At 40.0% G+C, this 23,045-nt stretch overlaps 1 protein-coding gene across 5 annotated transcripts in view; it reads right to left on the reverse strand.

Moving 5' to 3' along the window:
* DIP2C (disco interacting protein 2 homolog C) overlaps window positions 1-23,045 on the reverse strand; it is a 433,581-nt gene that overhangs the window by 164,918 nt on the left and 245,618 nt on the right. For all 5 annotated transcript variants that reach the window (XM_053922090.1, XM_053922089.1, XM_053922088.1 and 2 more), the window contains 2 exons: window positions 17,778-17,903; window positions 3,222-3,431 (listed from right to left, as the gene is read on the reverse strand). In XM_053922090.1, coding sequence (XP_053778065.1) covers window positions 3,222-3,431; window positions 17,778-17,903 — 336 coding nt within the window. The remainder of the gene's footprint in view (window positions 1-3,221; window positions 3,432-17,777; window positions 17,904-23,045) is intronic.

A 23,045-nucleotide genomic window follows, 5' to 3' on the forward strand; every position in this document is an offset into this window, starting at 1 on the left:
TATGTATCACGCAATGGAACAAAGAAGGTGAGGAGAAACCAAGACCACTGAGTGTCACCCAGGCTCTGCCACCCAGCAGATGGGAGTGTGACTCCTCGGCTGGCTGCCCGGAGCAACATATCAACAATCTAAGCCTCAGTCTTCCGTTCACAGAATGATAGTGCTGCTCCTCGCTGGGGCTGAGGGAACTAAGTGACAACACACCTTACATCTCTTGTGATGGGATTACTGCCATCACAGCATCAGGCCCTGGTCGCCCAGACCTGCATGCTTCCTCTCTGCCGTTTCTAACCCCTTGTGTGAAGATGCTTTCCCCTCAAGGAAGAATCTGTGAGACTCACATGCAGAAAGTATAAATGGCTGTGTTACCACTTTGAGTTAAATACATTTAAACATTGGAAAAGCAGAGCTGAATAGATGGATTTTCCCATGTACACCAAGTGTAGGCAGGTCAGTAAGATATTCCTGCAAAACGGGATGCACAGTGGATAAAGGGTGAGGATACGTGTGGGTCCCAAAGTCATTACTTTAAGTATAAAATGCAAATAAAGAAAATCAGTTTTGAGAGGTGAAAATCCCCAAAGCATTTTTTGAGAAAAGAGACAGGATCAGACCAGTGCCCTAGCGACACTGACAGGGCTGCAAGATACGGGACATTGTAAAAGAAGGGCGATAGGGCGGCAGGGGCTGCAACGGTCCAGATGGGAAGGGAGGTGCCTGGAACCAGGGGCCTAGGAGCAGTGAGGGAGAGAAATAAGGCTTGCAAGACCATGAGTTGCCAAATGCCAAGGACGTGGGCACGGATGGTACGGGGGAAGGAGGAGCCAAGGGCAGCTCAAGTCCCTGAGCCTGCTCCTAGGAGTACGACATCAAGAGACAAGCTGACCGCAGGTACAGGGTGTGCCAATGGGTGGTGTCCAGAGGCACTTCAGAATGTGAAGGACTGGTGAAGGACTTCATGGTGGAAAATGCAGGTGTGTGAGTCAAGGAGGACCAGGTGGCCTTCAAAACTGGGAGAGGATGAAATTGGCAAGACTGGAGGAACAGGACAAGGAGATGAGCTACCAGAAGAGGAGGAAGGAATCAGAAGTGGGAAGGAAACCAGATGTGGGCAGGCTGGAGAGGAGGTGATTGGTCAGTAACACCCAAAGCTAGGGTTCACCCACTGGACAGCTAAGATGCAAAAGAGCTTAGCATTGACCTAGCAGATATGGGAGGAGCTGAGATCCAGAATGAGGGTGAAAGAGTGAACTCTAGCAAGAGGAAGTCTCCTTTCCCAGGGTGGGGGGGAAAGAACAGCAAAAGAGAGAGAGAGATGGAGACAGACACTTCCTAACCATTTGTACAAAGAAGTGTCTGCAAACACTACCTGAGCCCTTACTATGAGGGTTTAGAAGCACAAGGTGGTGGTTTATTTTACCCTAAATTCCTTAAAACACACACGTACACTATTATTTGTAGGCTTTCAATGATCTCAACAAAAGGTCAAATGCTGCCAATTCTGACTTTTTACTTCTTTTGCTTTGTCACAGGACTAAAATTTTTATTTCTCTTTTTTTTTCATTTTATTATTTTGACACTGCTTTCTAAATTTTTTTATATTTACAGAAAAGTCCCAGATATTCTAGGAACCTATCTTTGGGCCAATATAGAAATTACTGAAATGTCAGCCATTAAAAAGCTATATTTAGGTTTACGTTGACTGAGACCTATGTACATGAATCATGCACTCTTTTACAGTCTTGGTAAATTTAATTCTCTTCACTGTCACTTTCTCCAGGACTCTATGTGCAAAGTCACAAAGAGAAAATCAAATGCAGTGATTAATTTGTTCAAAACTGTGTGTTTCTCTCAGGGAGATCCCGACTCTTGCTGAGAGGGGAGCCGGGTCAGAGCGCACACACTTCCGGGGCTGGCGTGGGAGGCAGAGGTGAGGGGATTCCACACCTGACCCTGAGCAAGCGCCACGTGAGGCACAAGGGCAGGACCTCGGCTGCTACCTCAGGTTCCAAAACACACAGGAAGACATTTAGTTATCTAAAAATATTTAACGGTCACACATTTCTGTTTCATTTATGACTTACTACGACTTCAAATATAGAGTCATAATGTGCATTAGCCAGTGTCCGTATTACCAAAACCTTCTCATACTGAAGTCTAATAACATCGCATTGGATTGGAGTGTTACTTAAAAAAACCTGGAAATTTCCTATTTTCTCCTTTTCACTCACAACAGTTCTTAGAGGTACAAAGGAAAGAAATCACTATTCTTTTTTTCCCCACTACAAAACTGACCAATGGAGAAGTGACTTGTGAGGATGCCAGCAGTCGTTCATGGGAGAGGTGAGACCAGACCCAGCTCTCCTGACGGCTGCCTATGTCCTGCCTCCTGTAGACACATAGTCTCATTTCTGATACCACTGGGATGTTTGGAAATCTTAATATACAGCTAAAAATGGATCAGAACAGACCTGGACATCATACTTGTTCTTTCTGCACATCATAAGGACCCAGTTCCCTGGCAAACAAGTGGCTGGCACAAGTGGGGGCAGAAAAACGTGCACCTCACTCACCCACATTTGAAACAGCCATACTGTTCATACAATCACTCTCTTTCTCTCTAATAGTTCATATTTAACCTCCTTTTTCACACTAGTTCCAAACATCTCAGGCAATGCTTCCTAATTTTCTGCTTTCTCCAATATAGAGGATCTCACTCATCATAGAACCTACATGTAAAACGACATGAACCACCAGAGAAATCTACATACCTACGGCAGAAAACGGAAGTGATTAAAGCCCTCTGATTCCTTAAATGATTTCCAAATCATGGCAAACACACATTACAGTTCCCCGCCTGCTTATTAGCGGTATTAAAATTTCATTTAGGAGCATATTTTAGCATAAATGAGAAGAAAACATGTAAACAGATATGGCTGCAAGTTTCCCTAAAGAACAAGTGCATTCCTTTATGAGCAGCAAGCTCCTGAAGTCTAGCTGTAGGAGACATCTGGGATGGTGAGAAATAATAAAACCAATGGTTTCACAGAACAGGAAAACCAAAGCACAAAGCAGACCAGGAGCTAGAGTGAGACTCTTTGTGGAATCTCGGGTGGATTCCAAGGATGTGATGTCCAGATAGACAAACTTCTACACAGGGACTTGGCTACTCTGGGTCACGTAGGTACAACAACAGGAATCACGCAGTGACAGGCACTCACCTATGTGCGTCTGGGCCATGACATCAGCCAGCCTGTGGGCGGCACCGCTGCCCCCACTTTGGGTGGATGAGGAAGAGGTTGTGGAGGTGGTGGAGCCATGGATGGCCTGGCTGATCCAGTGCTCCATGTTGATGCTGCCCTGGCTGGAGGTAGGCGTCCCCTGGGAGTCCCCCTGCACGGAGCCTTCATCTTCAGAACCAGAGGAGGTATCTGTGTGATGGGAGAGTTATTATGCAGCAGAACAAAGAAGCACACCCCAATCAAACACCACAAACACAGACCTACCGCACCCACGGACAATTCAGCAACTTTTGCTTTGAACACTCTTGAGGTTACACTATTTCTCAGGTGAGTTATGTTTTAGTACAATTAATGTTTCCTCCCAAACACCTTATAATAAATTGCTACAAAAAGCTTTTTTGGGGGGTGGGGGATACACACTCAGACTAAAACACACTCATCACTTGTCTCGATTCAACAGTCTGGGAAGAATGTTTTTGCACACACACACTGGGTGAGGCCGTTGAGGGCAGCATTGTCTCAGAGATGTTGAACCTTCATGCGTTTCAAAGTGAGATGTTTGTGGCCCTTGTTTGGCCCCAAGGTGGTTTTCTGAGCTGTAATTTACTTTTAAGTTCAGTCGGAGTGCAAGTAAACATGCACTGCACCCCCACCCCCAAAGAGTGACACGTCAGTGCAGATTTTGGTGTGGAAGGAGGAATGCATCTCACAACGAATGCCCCCCACCTTCTCTACCAACTACAGACTCAAGACCTTGCCTGCTCCTTGCTGAGGACAACAGATCATCACGTTACACTTCAGGATCAAACTACATTATTTACTTTTACATTCATTTCTTATAAAGTTTTTACATTTTTTTTCTATCTGTGAAACTTGTGTATCTTAGATTGAGATAAAACACATCACTGTTTTCATTAAATTTAGGAAACATCTTTCATTTAATAACTTTGTACTTAGCAGCGAGGTTTTCAAGAGCGAACTACCTGTGCACTCGTTACTTAAACTTCAGTGTAATCATGACATTTAGGGTCCTGCCTACAGGGCAGTAATGTAAGATGCCAGGAGGGAAAAAAGGGTGTGAGTAGCTCTAGAACATTTAATGAGAATAAGAGAAATGAGCGCTTATCTTAAATCAAGACAGGACTTTTTAAACACAACAATATTTATAAAGGATATTTACAATAATATTTTGTTACCACTATGACAAAAAGTTTTTAAAGACTTTTGAGAAATGTATACAGCCATATACCCATACCACATGGGATATTACCATCTCCCCAGAAAGGTTTTTCATGCCCTTTAATAGTTTTTCATTTCCTAACCTACCTTTTCACACACACATGCACACACACACACAAACCCTACAGAAAAATATCCCTCATGATATAGACACAAAAATCCTCAAAAAATATTAGCAAACAGAATTGAGCAACATATGAAATAGATAGTACATTGTGACCAAGTGGTGGCCAGGATTATACCTACGAACACAAATTAAAGCTGGTCTGACATTCAAATGCAAATTACTGTTATTAACCCCAAGTTAACCTTAAAAGTTATAGAAAAAGTACTTCATAAAAGCTTACACCCACTCACGAGAAAACCTCTCAGCAAAGCAGAAATATAAGGCAACTTCCTCAACCTGATAAAGAGCATCCATGAAAATCAACAGCTAACATTGTATTTAATGGTAAAAGACTGAATACATTCGCTTAAGGTCAAGAACAAGGCAAAGATATCCCTCCTTGACACTTCTATTCAACATTATTTGGAAGGTTCCAGACAGTGAAACACAGCAAAAAGAAAAAATTAAAGGCATCCAGATTGGAAAGTAAGCAGTAAAACAGTCTTTATTCACAGATGACAATCTTGTATGCAGAAAATCCCAAAGAACATACCAAAAAATTCTTGAATTAGGAAACAAGATGAGCAAGGTCACAGGATACAAGACATAAAATATTTTTATATATACAGATATTAGCACTGAACAATCTGGGAACTAGATTTAAAACAACAAAAACAATTCAATTTACAAGAGCATCAAAAAGGATGAAAACCTTAGCAATATATCTAATAAAAATTCAAGGTAATAGTTAATGAAATCTAGAAGGCTTTCTTTTCTGGAGAATTGAAAGCTTACTCTCAAATTCATTTGGAAATACAAAGGACCTAGAATAGCCAAAATAATTTTGAGAAAGAAGGAGGACTTCACTTCTTGATATCAAAACTTACTATGAAGTTACAGTAATCAAGACAGTGATATTAGCGCACGAATAGGCACATGTATCACTGGGACAGAAGTGAATCCAGAAATAACCCCTTACATGTGTCGTCAGCTTATTTTTGACAAAGCTCTCAAGATAATTTCATGAGAAAAAGATAATCTTTTCAACAAATGTTGCTGGGCAACTGGATATTCTCATACCAAAAAACAGCAGCAACCAAAAACCTGCCAAAATCCCATAGATCTTACCTCACATCACAAACAAAAATAAACTCAAAATGGATCACAGACCTAAATGAAAGAACTAAAACTATGAAATTTCTAAAACTTCCAAAAGCATGATCCATAACAAAATAATGGATGAATTGAACTTCATCAAAATAAAAAACCCTTATGCTTCAAAGGACACTATTATTTTCCTATGTGTAATGTAACAATCACCACAAAGTCAGTGGCTTACAACACTTACTAAATTATAGTTCCGGCGGCCACAAGTCTAAAATCCAGGTGTTGGCATGGCTATAATCCTTCTGGAGGCTGCATGGGAGGGTCTTTTCCTTTGCCCTTTCTAGAGGCGCTTGCATCACCTGTACCCTTGGCTCCTGGCCCATTCATTTATCTTTAAAGTGTAACCCTCCAACCTTTGGTTCCATTGTATTTCATATCCTAACTTTCACACTCCCCCCTCTCTTACTGAGGACCTCCCCTGCCCAGTTTTATTGATACATAATTGATTCACTGTATAATTTTAAGGTGTATGGCATAATTGTTCAACTTACATATACTGTGAAATGATTACTACAATTAAGTTGACATCCATCTTATAGATATAGTAAAAAGAAAATGCAAAAAAATTTTTCCTTGTGATGAGAACTCTTAGGATTTACTGCTTAACTTTCGTCTCTCTATCATACAGCAGTGTTAACTACAGTCATCACGTTGCACACTACATCCCTTGTGCCTAATTTATCTTGTAACTGGAAGTTTGCACCCTTTGGCCACCTTTCTCCAATTCCCTGTCCCCCTACACTTGGCCTCTGGAAACACAAATCTATCTTTTTCCATGAAGTTTTTGCCTTTGCTTTCTTTTCTTTTTTTAGATGCCATATCAAAGTGAGATCAAACAGTATTTGTCTTTCTCTGTCTGAATAAGGACCTTTTGATTGTAGTGGGTACCCAGAGAGTCCGGGATAACTGTGTAGCGCAGGATCTTAATCATAACTGCAAAGTCCCCTTTGCAGTGTAAGGTGATCTATTTACAATTTCTAGGAATCAGAACATAGGTATCTCTGGAGGGGTCATAATTCTGTTTACCACTGACACCATTAAGAAAAAGACAAACAGCCCTGGCTGGTGTAGCTCAGTGGATTGAGTGCAGGCCTGTGAACCAAAGGGTCATCAGTTTGATTCCCAGTCAGGGCACATGCCTGGGTTGTGGGCCAGGCGCCCAGTTGAGGATGAGCGAGAGGCAACCACACATTGATGATTTTCTCTCTCTCTCTCTTTCTCCTCCCCTTCTCTCTCTGTCTAAAAATAAATAAATAAAATCTTTAAAAAAATACAAACAAAAAAGAAATAACTGACACCAAAGAAAAAATGGATATATTCCTAGAAACATATAATCTTCCCAAACTGTATGAGGAAGAATCAGAGAATCTGAATAAACAGATTACTCCTATTGAAATCGAAGCAATATCAAAAAATCTCCCAACAAACAAAAGTCCTGGACTGGATGGCTTTACATGGCTTTTTTCTGAAAAAAAAACCTAACACCTCTGCTTCTCAAACTATTTCATAAAATTCGAGAGGAGGGAAGGTTCACAAACTCATTTTTGAGGCCAGTATTATCCTAATTCCAAAACCAGATAAAGACACTACAAAGAAAGAAAAGTATAGGCCAATATCCCTGATGAACATAGACGCTAAAATCCTCAAAAAAAATATTAGCAAACCGAATACAGCAATGCATCAAAAAGATCATACACCATGATCAGGTGGGATTTATTCCAGGGATGCAAGGTTGGAACAACATTGGCAAATTAATAAATGTGATTCACCACATAAACAAAATGAAGGATAAAACCCACATGATCACATCAATAGAAGTAGAAGAAGCCTTTCACGAAATCCAGTGCCCCTTTATGATAAAAACCCTCAGCAAAGTGGGAATAGAGGGAACATATGTAAACATAATAAAGGCCATATATGTCAAACCCACAACCAGCATCATACTCAATGGGCAAAAACTGAAAGTGTTCCCCTGTAAGATTAGGAACAAGAGAGGGATGTCTGCTTTCACCTCACTTATTCAACATAGTAGCAGAAGTCCTAGCCACAGTGATCAGACAAGAAGAAATAAAAGGTATCCAAATTGGAAAGGAAGTAGTAAAACTCTCTTTATTCACAGACATGACATGACATGATTCTGTACATAGAGGAACCCAAAGACTCCACCAAGAAACTACTAGAACTGATAAATGAATTCAGCAAAGAAACAGAATACAAAATTAATATCCAGAAATCAGCATCATTTTTTATATGCCAATAATGAATTAACAGGTAAATCAAGAAAACAATCCTATTCACAATTGCTTCAAAAAGAATAAAATACCTAGGAATAAACCTAACCAAGGACGTAAAAGACCTGTATTTGGAAAATTAGAAGACACTGAAGAAGGAAATTGAAGAAGATACAAATAAGTGGAAGTACATACCATGTTCATGGATAGGAAGAATTAACATGATTAAAATGTCCATATTACCCAAAGCAATCTATAGATTGGATGCAATTCGTATCATGATTCCAATGACGTAGTTCACAGAACTAGACCAAATACTTCAAAAATTAACATGGAACCACAAATGGCCCTGCATGGCAACAGCAATCCTGAGAAAAAAAAGAACAAAGCTGGAGAAATCATGGTACCAAATATGAAACTGTACTATAAGGTCATAGTAATCAAAATGGCACGGTACTGGCATAAAACACATACATCAATGGAACAAAGTAGAGAGCCCAGAAATAAACCCACACCTTTATGGTCAATTAATATTCAACAGAGGAAGCAAGCATATACAGTGGGCTAAAGATAGTTTATTCAGTAAATGATGCTGGTAAAATTGGACAGATGCATGCAGAAAAATGAAACTACACCACCTTCTTACATCACACACAAAAATAAATTCAAAATGGGTTAAAAACGTAAATGTTAGACCCAAAACCATGAAAATCCTAGAATAAAACATACGCAGCAAAATCTCAGCTGTTGCTCCTAGCAATTTTTTTATAGGATGTATCTCCCCAGGCAAGGAAAACAAAAGAAAAAATTAACAACGGGATTACATGAAATTAAAAAGATTTTGCACAGCAAAGGAAATCATCAACAAAATAAAAAGACAACCCACAGAATGGGAGAATATATTTGCTGATATATTTGATAAGGGGTTAATAGCCAAAATTTACAAAGTACTTACAAAACTTAACACCAATAAAACAAACAAACCAATTAAAAAATAGGCAAAGGACCCAAATAGATGCTTCTCCGAAGAGGCCATACAGATGGCCAATAGACATTATGAAAAGATGCTCAATGTCACTAATTATCAGAGAAATGCAAATTAAAACCACAATGAGATGTCATCTAACACCTGTCAGAATGGCTATCATCAATAAATCAACAAACAAGTGCTGGTGAGATGTGGAAAAAGGGGAACTAACTCTTTTGCACTGTTGGTGGGAATGCAGACTGGTGTAGCCACTTTGAAAAACAGTGTGGAGATACCTCAAAAAATTAAAAATGGATCTTCCTTTTGATCCAGCAATCCCTCTCTGGGAATATATCTAAAGGAACCTAAAACACTAATTCAGAAGAACAGAACTACCCCTATGTTCATTGCAGTGTTATTTACAATTGCCAAGATATGGAAGCAGCCCAAGTGCCCATCAACAGATGAGTGGATAAGACAACTATGGGACATTTACACAATGGAATACTACTTGGCTGTAAAAAAGAAAATTTTACCTGTTGCAACAGTATGGATGGATCTGGAGAAAAACTTAAATGAATTTCATTTCATTATGAAATGAACTTCATTATGCTAAGTGAAATAAGCCAGTCAGAGAAAGACAAATACGATATGGTTTCACTCACATGCGGAATCTAATGAACTTAACTAACAAGGAAAATGGGGACAGACTCATAGATAGACAGCAGCATGACAGCTGGGAAGGGGGACGTTAGAGGGTGGAGGGATTGAGCAAAAAGGAAAAAGGACTCATGTACATGGACAACATTGTGATGATTGCTGGGGGGAGGTAGGTATTAGGGGACTAAAAGGTAATGTAAAAAAATACAAAAAAGATTTTTAAAAATCTCCAATTATTATTATTAAATTTTTCTACTTTTCCCTTCCTTATGCCAGCTTAATATTTTATTTTATTTTTGATTTTAGAGAGGGAAAGAAGAAAAGAAAAAGAGAAGGTGAGAAAAATGGATGTGAGAAACACTGATTGGTTGCTTTCTTTACTCACCCCAGAAGACCGGATCTGCAACCCAGGCATGTGCCCTGATCAGAAATTGAGCAAGTGACCTTCTAGTTCACCGGATGATGCCCAACCAACTGAGCCACACCAGCCAGGGTCCCAGTTTATGCTTTATAAATTATAATGCTCTGCTTTTAGGTATTCCGTAAAAATATTCATTCTTATTCTTCCTGGTGAATTGCTCATTTCCCATTATGCAATGTCTCTCTGTATCTTATACTACTTTGTCTTGTCTACCTTGTCTGATATTAATATAGACTTGTTTACTTTCTCATGCCTGAGGTTTGCATTTATACTTTTTCATCATTTTATTTTTTAACTATCTTTGTTTTCATATTTAAATGTGTCTCTTATAGACGACATATAGATGTATATATTGGGTTGGCCAAAAGTCTGTATGGTTTTTTCCATAAAATAAAATACACACTTTTCATTTTCAGCAATAACTTTATTGATTTGGATATTTTAAGTATGTTGGCTATCTCTCACATGGTATAATGTTGATTGTTCTCAATTAATGTCTTGATTTGATTGCTATCAACTTCAACTGGTCTACCAGACTGTGGAGCATCATCCAGCAAGAAATCTCCAGCATGAAACTTTGCAAACCACTATTGCCACGTTCAATCAGTCACAGCACCTTCTACACACACTGCGCAAATCTTTTTTTTTTTTTGCGTTTCTGTTGTATTTTTTCCTTTCTTGAAATAATAAAGTATAATATGCTAAAAATGTTGCATATTTTCTTCCACCTTTAATATTAAAATGGCTACATAAAAATTCACCAATTTTGATGTTTTTTTTAAATTCATGCTGATATGACAGCTGTCACAATACAATCTAACAAAATTGTTTTGAATGAAGTTAAAGACATTAAATGCTATTAGAGCCATCTTACTGAAAAAAACAAAAAAAAAACCAAAATGAACTTGTGACCAACCCAGTATTTTCACTTTTTTCCAACCTGACAATCTCTTTTAATTGGGTTTTTGATCCACTTATATCTATTGCAATCATTGGTATAAGTGGTTTTAAAGGTAACATTTTGCTACTTGTTTTCCATTCATTCCTCCTAATATTTTTTAATCTCTCTTGCTTTTTCCTTCTTTTCTATAAACCATATATTTTTTAAGAGTTTCACTGTTACGCCGTATGTGCTTACCCGTATCTCTTTTCATGTTTAGCGGTTGCTCTAGGGCTAGCAATATGCATCCCTGATGGGTCTATATTGGGTCAGTATTGTAACCGTTTGCTCTTCAAATCTGACACCACAAACTGCTTCCTACTTTCACAAACATAATAACCATACAACAGTATAAGTCCCTTTACCTGTCCCTGTCTTTTTTTTTTTTAATTTTTTTAAATATATTTATTGATTATGCTATTACAGTTGTCCCATTTCCCCCCCCCCACTCCACTCCATCCTGCCCACCCCCGTCCCTCCCACATTCCCCCCCTATAGTTCATGTCCATAGGTCATACTTATAAGTTCTTTGGCTTCTACATTTCCTACACTATTTTTACCCTCCCCCTGTCTATTTTCCACCTATCATCTATGCTACTTATTCTCTGTACCTTTCCCCCTCTCTCCCCCTCCCACTCCCTTAATGACAACCCTCATGTTCTAGTTGTTTGCCTAGTTTGCTCTCGTTTTTGTTTTATGTGTGGCCATTAATAACTGTGAGTTTGCTGTCATTTTTACTGTTCCAATTTTTGATCTTCTTTTTCTTAGGTAACTCCCTTTAACATTTCATATAATAAGGGCTTGGTGATGATGAGCTTCTTTAACTTGACCTTATCTGAGAAGCACTTTATCTTCCCTTCCATTCTAAGTGATAGCTTTGCTGGATACAGTAATCTTGGATGTAGGTCCTTGCGTTTAATCTTGGGTAATGTAATTATGATGTGCCTTGGTGTGTTCCTCCTTGGGTCCAGCTTCTTTGGGACTCTCTGAGCTTCCTGGACTTCCCGGAAGTCTATTTCCTTTTCCAGATTAGGGAAGTTCTCCTTCATTATTTGTTCAAATAAGTTTTCAATTTTTTGTTCTTCCTCTTCTCCTTCTGGCACCCCTATAATTCGGATGTGGGAACGTTTCAAGGCGTCCGGGAGGTTCCTAAGCCTCTCCTCATTTTTCCAAGTTCTTGTTTCTTCATTCTTTTCTGCTTGGATGTTTGTTTCTTCCTTCTGGTCCACACCATTGATTTGAGTCCCAGTTTCCTTCTCATCACTATTGGTTCCCTGTACATTTTCCTTCGTTTCTCTTAGCATAGGCTTCATTTTTTCATCTGTTTTTCGAATAGATTCAACCAAGTCTGTGAGCATATTGATAACCAGTGCTTTGAACTGTGCATCCGATAGGTTGGCTATCTCTTCGTCACTTAGTTGTATTTTTTCTGGAGCTTTGAAGTGTTCTGTCATTTGGGCCATTTTTTTTTTTTTTTTGTCTTGGCGCGTCTGTTACTTTAAGGGGCGGGGCCTTAGGTGTTCACCGGGGCGGGGTAATGCTGGTCGCTGCGCTGTGATGCTGTACGTGGGGGAGGGGCCGAGTGGGAGCAATGGCGCCCGCCACACTCTCCTCCGGATTTCAATCTTTCACTCCCGATACCCACAATCAAACTGGGCCCCTCTGGTGCTGGTTCCCGAGTAAGTGGGCCTGTGCAGACTCTAGGCCCTTGTGGGTCTCTCCAACAACCTCTTCTGTGAGGCTGGGAGTCTCTCCTGCTGCCGCCCCAACCCCCAGGGGCGCTTTCAATCAGAGGTTTGAGGCTTTATTTCCCGGAGCTGGAGCCCTGGGTTGCAAGGTCTGCTTCGTTGCCCGCCGTTCGTCAGGTTTATCTGTGGGCGAATTTGGTGCCGCGCGGGGTGCTACCCGCTGCTCTGCCTGCCCCACTCTCCGCCACTCTGAGTCCGGCCCTCTCGGTTTATCTGCGCAGATGTGGGGCCGCAGGGTCTGCTAGTGCTCGGACTGCCTGCGCCATTTGTCCCACACTCCGCCAGTCTCAGTCCCGCCACAGCCGCGCGAGTCCTCTCCACCCCGGTGCCCGTCTCCGCCCCTCCTACCAGTCTGGATGAATGGTTATTTTCTATTTTCTTGGTGTTGGTCCCCCTTGTTGTTCGATTCTCTGTCAGTTCTGGTTGTGCGAGGAGGCGCAGTGTGTCTACCTACGCCGCCATCTTGGTTCTCTCTTGTCCCTGTCTTTTGTATGATTGTTGTTTTGAAGCAAATTATGAGGAAAAAACATAGTATGTTTGTCCAGCTCTTTTTTGTTTTCAGTGTTCTTCCCTTTTTACAGGTGTCAGGTTTCACCCAGTGTCATTCCCCATCGGCCTGTACGCCATCGTTAGCATGTTTGCAGTGCAGTTCTGCTGGCACCATAGTCTCGCCGCTTTCACGCGTCTCACTGTGTCCTTATTTCCTTTTATATCCTTGATTATGAAGGATATTTCCATGGGATATGACTTGATAGGTTCCCCCCCCTCCTTTTAGGACATTAAAGGTGAGTTTCCATTGTTTTCTGGATTTTACGGTACCTTCATATCAGTCAGTTATTATTCATACAATTGTTCTCCCATATATAATGTACATGAATGTTTTCCTTTGATGACTTCTAAAATTTCTTCTTTATCTTTGCATTTTAGCACTCTGACTTTTATGACCTTAAGACTGACTCTTTTTAGACTATCCTGCTTTGAGATTCACCACACTTCTGAAGCAGCATGTGGTGATTACATAAACCTAAGAAGTTTTGTAATGGGGGAAAAATGGGGGGAAAAAGAAGCTTTTGATCTTCATTAATTCAAGTAGTTTTTCTCCCCTTTTCTCACTCTGTCTTCCTTCCTAGATTCTAGTTACAAATATGTTAACATTGTTCCACAGATGCTTGAGGTTCTGTTAATTTTACTTTAATCTTCTGGTTTCCTTAAGTTTGGTTAATTTCTCTTGATATCTCTTAAAATTCAAAGACTTCATCTCCCCCCTACAATCCAATAGTAATCTGATCCAGTAAAATTTTATTTCAGAATCATACTTTTCAGTTTTAGAGTTTCCATTAGTTTAAAAAACATTTTCCCTTTCTCTGCTCAATTCAAGTATTAAGACAATATTTTCCTTTATTTCTTTGACACATTTTCATTTGATTCCGAGTAAATCTTACAATCAGATATTAAAATTCTGTCTTCCTCTATACCAAACACCTACCCCAGTGCTTTCCAATAGAAGTCTAGTGGGAGACTCATAATTTTAAATCTTCTAGTAGCCACATTATAAAATACATGAATAGGTACAATAATTTTAATAATGTATTTTTATTTAACACAAAATATCTAAAATATTGTTTCAACATGTAATAAACATAAAAGTATTGAAATATTTTCTAGTCATTTTTCATATAAACGCTTAAAAACCTGTGTGTATCCCATGTCTCCCATCCAAGTACTAACCAGGCCCGACCCTGCTTAGCTTCCGAGATCAGACGAGATCGGGCGCGTTCAGGGTGGTATGGCCGTAGACGTGTGTATCCCATGTGTACTGCAAATATAATTGAGACCAGCAACAACCAGTGTACTCGACAGAAAGTACAGTGCTGGTTTTCTCTGAGCCCTTTATCCACGGCCACAGCTTACATCTCCTGTTTCTCTGTGTATCCAGTTATCGTTCACTGAGTGCTAGATACTGTGCGTAGTACTTCAAGGAGACTCTGAATTCTATAATCTTCTTCTGAAGCCTTTTTACTTTAGCACTTACTTCAGTTACTGGTTGATCCTCTTGATCTTGAGCAGACTTGGAGTTATTTTTTGCTAGTGTGGATCTGTGGAAAGTTTCAGCCCCTTTATCCTCCCTGAACCTGGATCTCCGCCCTCTGCAACTTAGCAGATGACCAAGTGTGCTCAGATCCCAATCTCTGTGTCACAGTCTGAGAATATTCTCCAGGCAGAGAATGGGGAACTGTGGGGCTTACCTCATGAGATTTTCTTTTCTCAGTTCAGCCTTGTGCTGCTTGAGGTCCACAGCCTACAAACAGTCGACTCATTTGCTGTGTGCAGTGTTATAGCTGTTTATAGTGCCTGGGTTAGTCCAGTACCAGTGACTTTGTTACAGCTAGAAGCAGAACTGCTGGCAAATCATCTTATATTTTTATACGTAAAAACTAACGGTAATTTTCACTTGCAGAAGATTAGCAGTGTAATGATGTTAATAACATCTTTTCCAGAAACTATGACACTGGTCAGCAACCATTCATTTCATGAAGAGAATATAAACTTCAGGAATTTCCTTGGAGAGCAGGGGACATGAGATGAGTTCTAACACGTTACTGATAAGAAAGAAAGAAAAAGAGAGAAAGAGGGAGAGGGAGAGAGAGGGAGAGAGGGGGAAAGAAGGAGAAAGGGAGAAAGGGAGAGAGGAAGAGAGGGAGGGGGGGAGGGAGGGAGGGAGGGAGGGGGAGAGGGGGTGGGGAGAGAGGAACGGGGGAGAGAGAGGGGAGAGAGAGAAGGAGAAGGGGAGGGGAGGGGAGAGAAGGAGGAGGGGAGGGGAGGGGAGGGGTGGGGAGGGGAGAAAAGTAAAAAGAAAAGAAAATAGAAAAGAAAGAAGGAAGGAAGAAAAGGAGGGAGGGAGGGAGGGAAAATGAACCTTAGCCAAGATTCTGTTCAAGCAAATATGGTTAGAAACAGGCATTTGTGACTATACAAACTATCTCATGTGACATTATCACTAGGACTCCTAAATGACAGTTCACAAAATGTATTATATGGTGTACATGAAAATTCTAGTCAATTATATGCACATTACACCAAAAACACTTCCAATAATGTTCTTTTATATTTTGCAAAGACATCTGTATAAGGTTTGTTTTTCTGAAGGTTCTTTCATTACTCATGACACAAAAACATTTCTGAGGGTGGATTTAACATGGAGAAGAGCACATACACGAATAATCACATTACTTCTTGCACTTTAAACTCAACATTTCTCATAAAAAGTGGCTAAGAAAAATGTCCATCTTCCTGAAAACTCCTAGTTCCAAACATTTGGTTAAAAATATTTTAAGTGGGTTTGTTGTCCTTGTAAGCCCATTCTGTTTGTTGCACAGACAATATATAAAACTAAAAATTTCCACCCCATTATTAATTTTGGCAAATTATAACAAACTAAATACACAGAATCAAACATATTAATTATGCTGATTTTTAAATAGTCCAAAATGACATTGAAGCTCAGCATAAAGAAAGAAGAGTAAATAAATTGGCAAAAGAAAAAAAAGACTTCCTTTCTAACAAGAATACTATATCCTTGAGATGAAGAACATTTGTTGGACTATCTTAAATTTTTAAAAAAGAGTATGATGTATACTGTTTATTTGTCTTATCTTATAAAGCTCTGGACTTTCACCTTTAAAGGCATGCAGAGTTGAATATTTAAGAGCCGTTTGGAGAATTATTGGATATATCAATACTTGACTACATCTCTGAGTTGAAGTGGGAGCTTCATTATCCTCACTGCTTGCAAACACTCAGGGTTAAACTTCAATAACACCCCAAAGTGTTGTACAATATACTTTCCACTCTTCTTATTGCACCTTAAGTTTCTCCTGTGAACAAAGACGGTGGCATATGGCACTGCACAAAGTGGTGTACAAGGTAGCTTAGGTCTACAGAGAAGATGTTTAGTTCTGTGGCAACAATGACATAAATAATACTAGGACCAAAATCACGGAAAAAAAATCACATAGATTAGGCTCGATCCTTCACGTTTGTGATATATACCATGATTAAACTGTGTGCTTCACTTTGTTTTCAAAAATCATGAGATACAAATTATAATTACTTGGACAGTTGAAGTAGAGAACTTAAGTAGTTATATAAAATTCAAGGTTAAATAAAAACAGTATCAAAATCAGAAATGTAAATGGGATATTACCTTGGACCATTTCAATCAGAGGTCAGTAGGACTATTGACCAAACTGGCCCTCTGCCCATTTTTAGAAATAAAATTTTATTGGCACACAGCCATACTTATTCACTATAGCCCACAAAGACCAAAATACTGTCTGCACTTTAAGGAAAAGTTTGATGACACCAAATTAAGGTAACTGCCTAAATTTTTCAATTCATTTTGTTTTTTAATACAACATTACAACATACAGTGGCACCTCGGTACTCATCGTTAATTCATTCCCGGAACTCGTGACAAGTGCCGAAACTGACTGGTACCGAACAATGAAGCATTTTATCTTGCGGGGTGGCGTCGTGACTCATATGAGTTCTCGCAAGTGTGATGAGTCCAAGCAGCACCAAGTGCTGAAGCATTTTTTTTCTCGTCAAAATGCAACGAATACAGGGTTTGACGAATTCTGAGGCTGACGAGTATGGAGGTATGATTTTACCTATGTTAATATTTTAAAGATTTGAGAATATGTACATACCAGTCTAAAAAGAAGAAAGTACAAGTTCAGTTAGAACTATGGAGGTATAAACACTTCTGCTATATGAATTATTAAGTAAAATTTTATAAGATTTTAAGTCTTTCATACTTATGATTCTCAGTGAAAAGTTTAAAATATACATGTATACATATACACACATAAGGGTAACTTTCTGTCCAAATTTAATTTAGAGCACATATATTGTTTCTGGACCTGTAGTTAACAAAATCTGAATTAGAGCCCCATTATTTTGAAAGCTAGTAAGATTACAATTGCAGGGCTGGTAGTGAATTAATTCTAAGGCATACTCGCCACTTTACAAAGCAGACGGTGGGCCTGCCGCTCACCTGGAGGTGTGTAGGCATCCATCGAGGTCTGCACCACCAAGGACCTGCGTTTGGAAGGCATAGGCACTGCCATCTTCCTTTCTTTGTGTTTCGCAAGCGCTGCCTGAACAGCTTCTGTGTGGACATCTAAAACAAAAAGAGAGCTCAATTACTCCATTGTTCAGGGACATCCCGGAAGCACCACGCTTCTCCTCCTTTCTCTCTGGTCCTGTGGAATAGTTTATCTTCCAACAGAAACTGTCACAAATGAATGGGTGGGGAAGAAAGCGAAAGTGTGAACCTGCTAGATTGAAAGCACCAGTAAGAAGACATGCAAATTCATTTGCAGATTTTAATTATTCATTTTATTACCCTAGATTCTGTATAAATAACAAGTACCCGCTGCAAATTTCTGGGCTACTTTTCTATTCTTAGGATGAATGAACTTGACCTTCAATTTATTCAAGTATTGACCTTCAAGTATTTCTTCCCATTTTCAAGCCTCATAATTCACTTCACCGTTAAGAGAGGTATATACATCCTACTGGCCATTGGTAATGATTTTAGCTAACATGTACTGAGAATTCAGTCACTGTGTTAGGCATTCTGTGTATGTTAACTCATTACATTAACTTTACAAATATTACTGACTGCCTGCTTTGTAAGGTCATCTCCTCAGGGCAGGTGCAGTGAAGAGTAAGGAAGAAAAGGTACTGTGAATCGTACATCTTATTTTACATTGGGTAAGACACAGACCTTAGACAAGTAAGTAGAGCAGAGAATTAAAACAGGCAAAACAAATTGACTGAGTGGCTACTTCATTGTAAGGCCAGGGAGGAGCTCTCACGATGTGAAATCTGAATGTTAAGAATGAACCAGCCACTCTGTCCGGATGAGGAGGTCCAGGAAGAGGGCAAAACCCGCTCGAACGCCCTAAACTGCAGGTGAGGGGGTGCTGGCAAAACAACCAGGACCCTGGGAGAGGTGTGCACAGGGTGAGAGACTCTCTGTGCAGTCAAGAGTCTGGCTCCTATCCTAAGTCTGACAGGGAGCACTGAGTGATTATGAGGAATGACATGATCTGATTTCATTTTGATGGGATCATTCTTGCTGCTGTGCAGCAGACTGTAGAATAAGGAGAGTGGACAGCAGGAAACCAGTTAGAGGACAGCAGTAAGGCAAGACACAACCACACTCACAACACACACAGTCGTGTGTAGGACGTGCTTTCAGTATTTCCATTTCACAGATGAGGAAGCGGAGGTAAGATACTCTCCCAGATTATCAAACTAGCATTGTCAGGGTTTGAACCAAGGTGTGAGTACCCCAGGGCCCACGCCCTGCACCATGACCACTCTATACTCCTGCCGTTTTTATGAAAACTCCACCCTGTTAACACGTTGGAACAAGGGTCAGCCAACCACACCTGTGGGCTACATAAAGCCTGCTCCTGTTTATGTAAATAATGTTTCATTGGAACAGAGCTGCACCCTTCCTGTATGTGCACATTACGTCTGCTTTCACACCGTATTCGGCAGAGGCCATAATGGCCCAGAAGGCTGAAAATATTTGTTATCTGGCCCTTTATAAAAGGCATTTGCCAGCCCATCTCATAGCACATCACGTACCAAACACAATGAACGTGTTTTGCTTTATTTGTTCAGCTTGTGTGTACACTACTCTTTTGTCCTCAACTAGACTCAAAATACTTTGAGACAAGTCAAATTTCTGATTGCAATTTTTTCTTAAACACTCAAATTAAAAACTGATAAATGAGTAACTTGGATTCATGACCTAAAAGTAAAGAGTTCATCTGTGACGAGGACAGAGGACAAAAATTCTTCAAACATAAAACACTTTCAGTGTCACATGACCCCATTTAAAAATTTTTGGATATAATTACAAATTTACAGAAAATATGCAAGAACAGTACAGAGAACTGTTGTAAAGTTGTACCCACATTCACAATTGTTTACATTTACCCCATTTCCCTCCTAATCTGTATGTTTTGTTTTTGATAATCATTTTAAAATAAATTACAGGTAGCGTGCTACTCTATACTTAAATATTTAATGTATATCCTAAGAACAAAGACATTCTTTGTAAACTCTGAAAATCAAGAAACTGAACAAATATAATACTATATATATAGTACTATTATCTAGTCCTAGGCCATGTTCAAATGGTGCTAATTGTCCCAGGAATTGCCTCCATAGCTGTTTTGTCTATTGGTTTCCCACAGGCACACACAGTTCCGGGGTTTGTCAAGAATCTGAACGGAGTTCAAACACAGATGTGGGGGCTCCCTGAGTTGTCACTCTTACCCAGGTTTCCCCTTTGATATCCACCCTCAAACTCTTTCTTCTAACACAGTAAGCAAGTAACTCCATGGCTTTCAGCTTAGGTTTTAGAACTTTCACAATAAGGCATCTACAGAGTATCTTTATGGCAAAAAGCCAAATAAATATGAACCTCACTTGGTACTGTGTTCTTCCTTCACATGGCCACTCCATTTCTGCCTACCTTTGGGGGTTTCTCTACAGTGCATTCAAATAGTTATTGTTACTACTGTGTCTCAGGGTTATTACTGTAATATGTGGGAGGGATGGTCTGAGACCAACTCCAGAACCAGATGTTATAACTCTACATCCTTTCTTTTTAAAAGAGATTTTATTTACTTGTTTTTAGAGAGAGAGAAGGGAGAGTGAAAGAAAGGAAGAGAAACATCGATGTGTGGTTGTCTCTTGCATACCCCCAACTGGAGATCCAGCCTACAACCCAGCATGTGCCCTGACTGGGAATCGAACTGGTGACCCTTTGGTTTGCAGGCTGGCACTCAATCCATTGATCCACAATAGCCAGGGAATTTTTAAAATTAAACAATTTAATAAGCTCATCCAAGTCAAATAAAGTATAACTTCAAACTCCACTTGGTTGAAAGTGACTCATAATCATCTTAATCAAACACTCTCAACCTAAATTAAATCCTCCATAAAATGAATTTTTTAATTTGTGACATTAATAATAAAGAAACATGATAGAATCAATTGAAAACATCTGAAGCTAAGAGGGAAAAATAGCTCATATCATCACTTGACCATGCTCCCCAAAAGAAAATTATTTAATACAACAACTCACTCCCAAAATTTGGAGTCAAAGCCACAAATTATGGGATTCTTTTTTTTTTGTTTTTGTTATTTATTACAATGGTTTTAAGTTAAAGGGCTGAAGAAGTTGTTAAAGCTTAAGCCTCCCTAAAGACATTCACTATTACTCCAAGTCTCAGCTCAGGTGCTTTAAGAAAAATATTTTCAGTTACATGGCAAGATGGCAGAGGAGTGAATGGAAGCCACACTAACCTCCTCCTAGGACCAATCTGGAATTACAACTAAATTGTGGAGAAATCACCCACAACAAACAACTGACCAATAGCAAGAAAGATATAAAACCTCGGACAGAGTGAGGAATCAGCTTCAGCACAAACTGACTGGTAAGGAGTGCAGTGGAGCCTGGAGAAGGCTGGCTGGATGCCCAAAGGCGGCAGTGCCAGAGGGATAATTGAGCAGCCAGTTGGATCCTCCTGGGAAGAGTGGGGTCTAAACCCTAAGCTGGGATCCCCAACCTAGAGCACCAGAGCCCACAAAGTAAACAAAAAACAACCAGCAGCAAAAAGTAGCATGGTTGCTCTCTGGCAGAGATGGACAGCTAGAGAGGTAAAGAGCCATTTAAAGAGCCAACACACAAATTTTCATTTGCAGCAACTTATCTTGGGCTTTGGCAAAGGTGGCTGCAGAGTGGGCTAAAGATGCCTGAGGAGAGATTGGGGACAGAAGCTTCAGGGACAGAACGGAGAGTACACTCCAGGATCCCAGTGGTGAGTCATCCCCCATACAGCAGCAGCCATCCTGATCTGGCAGGCCACTCTCCTACGAGTGGCAGCAGCCTGAGGAGGAACAACAGCTCGGACCCCAGGAGGGACTGTGCCCTGCCCTATGGTGCTTAAGCCTGACTGCTAAGTGCAGAGTGCCTAGATTAACAACTGAAGGAGACAGTCACACATAGTAGATCCCTGGCAGCCCCAGAGTAGACTGCCTAAGGTCAGACGAGGTCAACATGTGACATCACCAGAGGTGGATCCAGAAAGAATAAACAGTGGTAAATTCTAGAGGCTACTGAGACAAAATCCACTGTGGTCTTCTCTAGGATTTGCAATATTTTCTTTCCTGCATAGCTTTTTAACATTTATTTCTTGTCCATCAAGTTTGTACATATTAAGTCACCAGATTTGTACTATAGTTTATTTCTCTCCTTTCTTTTAACAGTCTTAATTCCATTACACCCTTATTAATACTGGTTCATTTGCTGTTGGTGGTGGGATTGACAGGCGGGGGGAGCTATTTTTGCACAAATGGGTTTCTTTCCTGGGCTTTGTGGTTTTGTTCTGGCAGCACCTGCACAACAGCACATAAGATGTGGTGGGCAGAGTGACCCTCAGTCAGCCAGCTGGAGGGAAGGACCCACCAAACAATGACCCAACCACAATCAAAACTCAATTACATCCAGAGAGCCAATATGAATGGCATAAAAAGCATCCTAACAGCATTGAGTTCAGGAGATCAAGGAGACTGCACCACTGAATCTCACAGGTCTCCCCCCACAGAAGTCCACACCACAAACTCAGGGAGTCAAAATAGATCAAATTTAAGAAGCAGAAGCAAACAAGAAGAGTCTCACAAATAATGGGAAGACAAAGAATCAACCCCCAATCAAAAGGAAAGGAAGAACCCTTAGAAAGAGTGTTAAATGAAATAGAGGCAAGTCAACTATCAGATATTGAGTTCAAAATAACAGTTATAAATAAGCTCAAAGAGCTCAGTGAGAATTACCAAAAACTATGAGGAACTTACTGCAAACTATATCAGCATGAAACAGGACACAGAAACTATCAACAACAGCCTAGAGGAAATGAAGAATGCAATTTCTGAATTGAAGAACACAGTAGAATGAGTGAAAAGCAGGCTAGATGAAGCAGAGGATCGAATCAGCGAGCTGGAAGACAAGGTAGAAAAAAACTCCCAGAAAAAGCAAGAAAAGAAAAAAAGACTCAGAAAGAATGAAGAGAGGTTGAGGGAAATGCAGGACAACATGAAACATAATAATATCCATATAATAGGGATACCAGAAGGAGGAGAAGGAATAGAAAATCTGTGTTGAAAAAGTAGTGATAGAAAACTTCCCTAATTTGATGAAAGAAAAAGTCACACAAGTCTAGGAAGCACAGAGGGTCCC

The sequence above is a fragment of the Desmodus rotundus genome, chromosome 4, assembly GCF_022682495.2.
Source record: "Desmodus rotundus isolate HL8 chromosome 4, HLdesRot8A.1, whole genome shotgun sequence".
Taxonomy (NCBI): domain Eukaryota; kingdom Metazoa; phylum Chordata; class Mammalia; order Chiroptera; family Phyllostomidae; genus Desmodus; species Desmodus rotundus.